At 45.3% G+C, this 8,253-nt stretch overlaps 1 protein-coding gene across 1 annotated transcript in view; it reads left to right on the forward strand.

Moving 5' to 3' along the window:
• Window positions 1-592: 592 nt before the first annotated feature.
• The window catches only part of syngap1b (synaptic Ras GTPase activating protein 1b), a gene marked incomplete at both ends in the record, with an annotated part of 51,009 nt that continues 43,348 nt past the window's right edge, over window positions 593-8,253 (forward strand). Inside the window, 1 exon segment of the mRNA XM_080500594.1 lies at window positions 593-614. Within this exon segment, the coding sequence (XP_080356720.1) occupies window positions 593-614 (22 nt within the window).

Raw genomic sequence — 8,253 nt, forward strand, 5'->3', positions numbered from 1 at the left:
TCTCTCCCTCTCTCTCACTCCCTCTCTCCCTTGCTTTCTCACCTCACTATCGGTCTCTCCCCCGCTCTCTCTTCCTCCCTCTCTTTCACTCTCTCTCTCCACCCTCCTCTCTCTACCTCTCCCTCTCTACCTCTCCCTCCATCCCTCCCTCTCTCCCTCCCTCTCTCTCTCTCTCTCCATCCCTCTCTCTCTCTGCACCCTCCTCTCTCTCTCTCTCTCTCTTCCTCCATCCCTCCCTCCCTCTCCCTCTCTCTCTACCCTCCTCTCTCTCTCTCTCTCTCTCTCTCTCCCTCTCTCCCACTCTCTCTCGCTGTCACGCGCACGCAGTGCGTGCAGTATGTTGCACGGCACTGCGCTCTGCGCTTCACGCGGCGGTGGATTATGGTTCCAGGTTTTTCTACAAGCGGAATATTGCCTCCTTCTCCTCCTCCTTCTCTCTCCGCGCCCCGGACTCGGCGTGTGACTGCGGCCGGCAGCCGAGGGGAGCCAGCGCGTGATGTCCTCCTTCAATCAGCCCAGATATTTTGATGCCATGTAATCTCGTTACTCGTTACTTCCGAGACGCAGATCCTCCGTCCGATGCTGCTGGAACATGTCCTATGTTCCCTTCCAAGGTAGCGCGCGCGCGCACGCGCGCACGCACGCACGCACGCACGCACGCACGCACACACACACACACACACACACACACACACACACACACACACACACACACACACACACCCACTGCATCTTTTCTTTCCTCTCCTCCTCCCTTCCTCTCTCCCTCTCTGCTCCTGTCTGTCTCTATCCCCCCTCACTCTCCCTCTCTCCATCTCTCTCACCCTCCCTCACACCCCCCTCTCTGTCTCTCTACCCCCCCCCCCCCCCCCCCCCCCCCCCCATCAACAGCACAGTGAAAGCCTATATCTATAGATCTGTAGCTATATGAACATAGATTTACATAGAATCAGTCCACATGGATCCACAGCAGCATCTGTGCCTGGAGCAGTTATAGTACGGTAATAACAATTCACACAGACTTGTAATAAGGTGTGTGTGTGTGTGTGTGTGTGTGTGTGTGTGTGTGTGTGTGTGTGTGTGTGTGTGTGTGTGTGTGAGGGGAGTCAATCTAAAGTTTTCAGTTGCTTTCACTCCAGCACTGTCGGGTCCAGATCAGAGTTAGTCCACTTCATTTGTTCAGGTGTGAAAGCAACCCCGGATCCTGGTCCTGGTCCTAGTCCTGGTCCTGATCCTGGTCCTAATCCTGGTCTGGACCAAAGAGTTGAAATCCTGGGTCTGGGATCACTTGCAGTTGAACCGAGGTCCGAACCATGGGCAGTGTGGCCGCGTCAGGGACAAATGGGGGACGACTGGGGGACGACTGGGGGACGACTGGGGGACGACTGGGGGCACTACCGGGGGATTATCACGGGACGACCGGGGGACTATCAGTGGACTATCAGTGGACTATCGGTGGACTACCAGAGGACGACTGGGGGATGATCGGCGGACTACCGGGGACTGTCGAGAACATTACCAGGGGACTATCACGGGACGACCAGGGGACGATCAGGAGAATTTTGGGACACCACCGGGGACACTATCGGGGATCTACTGGAGACACTACCGGGGACACTGCCGGGGATCTACTGGAGACACCACCGTGGACACTATCGGGGATCTACTGGAGACACTACCGGGGATCTACTGGAGACACTATCGGGGATCTACTGGAGACACTATCGGGGACACTACCGGGGATCTACTGGAGACACTGCCGGGGACACTCCCGGGGTACTGATGAGGGACTATTGGGGACTACCAGGGGACGTGAGAGGACTTGGTGTGTTGTGGTCGTACACAAACTAAGCTAATAGCAGTGATCTGAAGGAAAAGTTGGAAAATATGTTGTGGGCAGACCTGGAATAGAGAGGAAGTAGTGAGGAAGAAGAAGAGAGGAAGTAGTGAGGAAGAAGAGAGGAAGTAGTAGAGAGGAAGTAGTGAGGAAGAAGAGAGGAAGTAGTAGTGAGGAAGAAGAGAGGAAGTAGTGAGGAAGAAGAGAGGAAGAAGAGACAAAGTAGAGAGGAAGTAGTAGAGAGGAAGTAGTGAGGAAGAAGAGAGGAAGTAGTAGTGAGGAAGAAGAGAGGAAGAAATAAAGAGGAAGAAGAGAAGAAGTAGTGAGGAAGAAGAGAGGAAGTAGTGAGGAAGAAGAGAGGAAGAAGAGACAAAGTAGAGAGGAAGTAGTAGAGAGGAAGTAGTGAGGAAGAAGAGAGGAAGTAGTAGTGAGGAAGAAGAGAGGAAGAAGAGACAAAGTAGAGAGGAAGTAGTAGAGAGGAAGTAGTGAGGAAGAAGAGAGGAAGTAGTAGTGAGGAAGAAGAGAGGAAGAAATAAAGAGGAAGAAGAGAAGAAGTAGTGAGGAAGAAGAGAGGAAGTAGTGAGGAAGAAGAGAGGAAGAAGAGACAAAGTAGAGAGGAAGTAGTAGAGAGGAAGTAGTGAGGAAGAAGAGAGGAAGTAGTAGTGAGGAAGAAGAGAGGAAGAAATAAAGAGGAAGAAGAGAAGAAGTAGTGAGGAAGAAGAGAGGAAGTAGTGAGGAAGAAGAGAGGAAGAAGAGACAAAGTAGAGAGGAAGTAGTAGAGAGGAAGTAGTGAGGAAGAAGAGAGGAAGTAGTAGTGAGGAAGAAGAGAGGAAGAAGAGACAAAGTAGAGAGGAAGTAGTAGAGAGGAAGTAGTGAGGAAGAAGAGAGGAAGTAGTAGTGAGGAAGAAGAGAGGAAGAAATAAAGAGGAAGAAGAGAAGAAGTAGTGAAGAAGTAGAGAGGAAGTAGTGAGGAAGAAGAGAGGAAGTAGTGAGGAAGAAGAGAGGAAGAAGAGACCAAGTAGAGAGGAAGTAGTGAGGAAGAAGAGAGGAAGTAGTGAGGAAGAAGTAGTGAGGAAGAAGAAGAGAGGAAGTAGTGAGGAAGAAGAAGAGAGAAAGAAGTGAGGAAGAAGAAGAGAGGAAGTAGTGAGGAAGAAGAAGAGAGAAAGAAGTGAGGAAGAAGAAGAGAGGAAGTAGTGAGGAAGAAGAGAGGAAGTAGTGAGGAAGAAGAGAGGAAGTAGTGAGGAAGAAGAAGAGAGGAAGTAGTGAGGAAGAAGAAGAGAGAAAGAAGTGAGGAAGAAGAAGAGAGGAAGTAGTGAGGAAGAAGAAGAGAGAAAGAAGTGAGGAAGAAGAAGAGAGGAAGTAGTGAGGAAGAAGAGAGGAAGTAGTGAGGAAGAAGTAGTGAGGAAGAAGAAGAGAGGAAGTAGTGAGGAAGAAGAGAGGAAGTAGTGAGGAAGAAGAAGAGAAGAACTAGTGAGGAAGAAGAAGAGAGGAAGTAGTGAGGAAGAAGAAGAGAGGAAGTAGTGAGGAAGAAGAAGAGAAGAACTAGTGTGGAAGAAGAAGAGAGGAAGTAGTGAGGAAGAAGAGAGGAAGTAGTGAGGAAGAAGAAGAGAAGAACTAGTGTGGAAGAAGAAGAGAGGAAGTAGTGAGGAAGAAGTAGTGAGGAAGAAGAAGAGAGGAAGTAGTGAGGAAGAAGAAGAGAAGAACTAGTGAGGAAGAAGAAGAGAGGAAGTAGTGAGAAAGAAGTAGTGAGGAAGAAGAAGAGAGGAAGTAGTGAGGAAGAAGAAGAGAGGAAGTAGTGAGGAAGAAGTAGTGAGGAAGAAGAAGAGAGGAAGTAGTGAGGAAGAAGAAGAGAGGAAGTAGTGGCGAAGAAGAAGAGAGGAAGTAGTGAGGAAGAAGTAGTGAGGAAGAAGAAGAGAAGAACTAGTGTGGAAGAAGAAGAGAGGAAGTAGTGAGGAAGAAGTAGTGAGGAAGAAGAAGAGAAGAACTAGTGTGGAAGAAGAAGAGAGGAAGTAGTGAGGAAGAAGTAGTGAGGAAGAAGAAGAGAGGAAGTAGTGAGGAAGAAGAAGAGAGGAAGTAGTGACGAAGAAGAAGAGAGGAAGTAGTGAGGAAGAAGTAGTGAGGAAGAAGAAGAGAAGAACTAGTGTGGAAGAAGAAGAGAGGAAGTAGTGAGGAAGAAGTAGTGAGGAAGAAGAAGAGAGGAAGTAGTGAGGAAGAAGAAGAGAGGAAGTAGTGAGGAAGAAGTAGTGAGGAAGAAGAAGAGAGGAAGTAGTGAGGAAGAAGAAGAGAGGAAGTAGTGAGGAAGAAGAAGAGAGGAGGTAGTGAGGAAGAAGAGAGGAAGTAGTGAGGAAGAAGAAGAGAAGAACTAGTGTGGAAGAAGAAGAGAGGAAGTAGTGAGGAAGAAGAGAGGAAGTAGTGAGGAAGAAGAAGAGAAGAACTAGTGAGGAAGAAGAAGAGAAGAACTAGTGTGGAAGAAGAAGAGAGGAAGTAGTGAGGAAGCATGTAGCCTTGCTACTGTCCGAGCCCTGAAACTCTTAGCATGTAGCATGTAGCCTTGCTACTGTTCGAGCCCTGAAGCTCTTAGCATGTAGCATGTAGCCTTGCTACTGTCCGAGCCCTGAAACTCTTAGCATGTAGCATGTAGCCTTGCTACTGTCCGAGCCCTGAAGCTCTTAGCATGTAGCATGTAGCCTTGCTACTGTTCGAGCCCTGAAGCTCTTAGCATGTAGCATGTAGCCTTGCTACTGTTCGAGCCCTGAAGCTCTTAGCATGTAGCATGTAGCCTTGCTACTGTCCGAGCCCTGAAGCTCTTAGCATGTAGCATGTAGCCTTGCTACTGTCCGAGCCCTGAAGCTCTTAGCATGTATCATGTAGCCTTGCTACTGTTCGAGCCCTGAAGCTCTTAGCATGTAGCATGTAGCCTTGCTACTGTCCGAGCCCTGAAGCTCTTAGCATGTAGCATGTAGCCTTGCTACTGTTCGAGCCCTGAAGCTCTTAGCATGTAGCATGTAGCCTTGCTACTGTCCGAGCCCTGAAGCTCTTAGCATGTAGCAGCAGAAGCTTTTCCTCGTTCTTTGGGGGAGTTCGGGGCTCCAGTGTTTGAAGTGCTGAGCTTTTCTAAATGACCCTTGACCTCCAATAACAACATGGAACAGCATCACATGAGGAGTTTTCATTCTAGATCCTGATGAACCAGATGTAGAGTTTTCATTCTAGATCCTGATGAACCAGATAGTTTTCATTCTAGATCCTGATGAACCAGATAGAGTTTTCATTCTAGATCCTGATGAACCAGATAGAGTTTTCATTCTAGATCCTGATGAACCAGATAGAGTTTTCATTCTAGATCCTGATGAACCAGATAGAGTTTTCATTCTAGATCCTGATGAACCAGATAGAGTTTTCATTCTAGATCCTGATGAACCAGATAGAGTTTTCATTCTAGATCCTGATGAACCAGATAGTTTTCATTCTAGATCCTGATGAACCAGATGTAGAGTTTTCATTCTAGATCCTGATGAACCAGTGACGTTGAGTCTGGTCTGATCTGATGTTGTGACTTTACTCAACTTCGTCGTTTAAAGATTGTTTATATGAAATTGTTTAAAATTCTTCCATTCAATGTTTTACTTTTACTTGATGTTTGTATCAAAGAGATGCTGGGCAGAACCTGGTCCTGGTCCTGGTCCTGGTCCTGGTCCTGGTCCTGGTCCTGGTCCTGATTCCTCTTGTTTCCTTTACGTTCCCCTCGTTTCCTCTCATTTCCTTTCATTTCCTTTATGCTTCTTCTCATTTCCTCTCTTTTCCTTCTCTCATTTGATTTGTTTTCTCTCGTTTCCTTTACATTTCCTGTTTCTTGCTTCTCATTTCCTCTCATTTCCTCTAATTTTCTCATATTTCTATTACATTTCCTCTCGTTTCCTTTACATTTCCTGTTTTTTGCTTCTCATTTCCTCTCATTTCCTCATATTTCTATTTCATTTCCTCTCATTTCCTCATATTTCTATTACATTTCCTCTCGTTTCCTTTACATTTCCTCTATTTTGCTTCTCATTTCCTCTCATTTCTATTTCATTTCCTCTCATTTCCTCATATTTCTATTACATTTCCTCTCGTTTCCTTTACATTTCCTGTTTTTTGCTTCTCATTTCCTCTCATTTCCTCATATTTCTATTTCATTTCCTCTCATTTCCTCATATTTCTATTACATTTCCTCTCGTTTCCTTTACATTTCCTGTTTTTTGCTTCTCATTTCCTCTCATTTCCTCATATTTCTATTTCATTTCCTCTCATTTCCTCATATTTCTATTACATTTCCTCTCGTTTCCTTTACATTTCCTCTATTTTGCTTCTCATTTCCTCTCATTTCTATTTCATTTCCTCTCATTTCCTCATATTTCTATTACATTTCCTCTCGTTTCCTTTACATTTCCTGTTTTTTACTTCTCATTTCCTCTCATTTCCTCATATTTCTGTTACATTTCCTTTCGTCTGCTTTACCTTTCCTCGTTTCCTCTCCTTTACTTTAGTTCTCTCTCCGTTCCGGTGTGGCCGCTGCACTGCCTGCATGTTGTACGTACTGCTGCTAATGCCACTAGCACTCATCATGCTGCTAATGCTGCTAGCACTGCTAATGCTTCTGACGCTGCTAATGCTGCTAATGCTGCTGATGCTGCTAATGCTGATAATGCCACTAGCACTCGTCACGCTGGTAATGTTGCTGTTGCTTCTCACGCTTTTAGCACTGCTGATGCTGCGAATGCTGCTGATGCTACTAATGCTGCTAGCACTGCTAATGCTGATAGCACTGCTAATTCTGCTAATGCCACTAGCACTCATCATGCTGCTAGCACTGCTAATGCTTCTGACGCTGCTAATGCTGCTAGCACTGATAATGCTGGTAATGCCAGTAGCACTCATCATGCTCCTAGCACTGCTAATGCTTCTGACGCTGCTAATGCTGCTAGCACTGATAATGCTGGTAATGCCACTAGCACTCATCATGCTGCTAGCACTGCTAATGCTTCTGACGCTGCTAATGCTGCTAGCACTGATAATGCTGGTAATGCCACTAGCACTCATCATGCTGCTAGCACTGCTAATGCTTCTGACGCTGCTAATGCTGCTAGCACTGATAATGCTGCTAATGCCACTAGCACTCGTCACGCTGGTAATGTTGCTGTTGCTTCTCATGCTTTTAGCACTGCTGATGCTGCGAATGCTGCAAACACTGCTCCCCTGCCAATGCCCCGAATGCTGCTCATGCTTCTTGCGCTTCTAATGCTGTTAATGCGTCTTACAAGGCTAAGGAAATTAATGCTGCTAATGCTGCTAACCCTGCTCCCATGGCTAATGCTGCTCATGTGGCCAAAACTGCTACTTCTGCTAATGCTGCTAATGCAAATCCTGCTACATCCGCTGATCCTGCTAACACCACTAATGCTATTTAAACTGCTAATGCTGCTAATGCTTCTGACACTATTAAGGTATAACTGGAGAAAAGGGGGTCATTGTTCAGGATCCTGGTTCATGTTTTAAGGTTCAGGGTCGGGGGGGGGGGGGTCAGGGGGGGTCAGGGGGGGACTGGGGGGTATGGGGGGGGGTCAGGAGTCTCATTGTTATTATTAATTACAGAAGTGTATTGCATTCACATGAAAAAGTGAATTAATTCATTAATGACATAATTATTACTTCATATATTATATTTTATTATATATTTATTAAATCTTCCTTCCAAATCGGTTCCGTTTTTCTGAATTTATGAGACGATTTTCTCATAATTCTGAGGTCTCATCTCAGCTGGACCGTTCCGGTTCCCTACAAAGGTCCAGCAGATAAAAACACCACCGTCACATTGATGCAGCACAACAGGCATGTTTTAATTCTGTCAGAAAACATTATCATAAAAAAAAAAATAAAAAAAAGATGGCCGACAAAATAACACACAGGTTGTTCGATGTCGTTTAAAATACGTGTAAGGTCGAACCGTGGACCAGCGACCCGGTCAGAGCAGATACATGGTCGGAGAGGTTAACCGTTAGCACCTTACTGAGCGGACGGCCTCCAGCAGGGGGCGCCGCTGGACTTCTCTCCGTTACACTTTCACTTTTATACACCAGAAGTCAAACCAGCTGCCAAAGGTTCCAATCTGAACCAGCAACCAGCAAGCTGGTGGCTATATTGGCTTTTCTGATGTCATCATCATCATCATCATCATCATCATCATCATCATCATCATCACTATTGTTACTATTATAATTATAGTATTATTACTGTTATTACTATTATTATTACTATTTTAATTATTAGTATTATTACTATTATTATTTGTATTATTTTTAATCATTATTATTATTATTGTTATTACTATTATTATTATTACTATTATAATTATTAGTATTATTACTATTATTATTGCT

This window comes from Blennius ocellaris (genome assembly GCF_963422515.1).
Source record: "Blennius ocellaris genome assembly, chromosome: 8".
Classification (NCBI taxonomy): Eukaryota; Metazoa; Chordata; class Actinopteri; order Blenniiformes; family Blenniidae; genus Blennius; species Blennius ocellaris.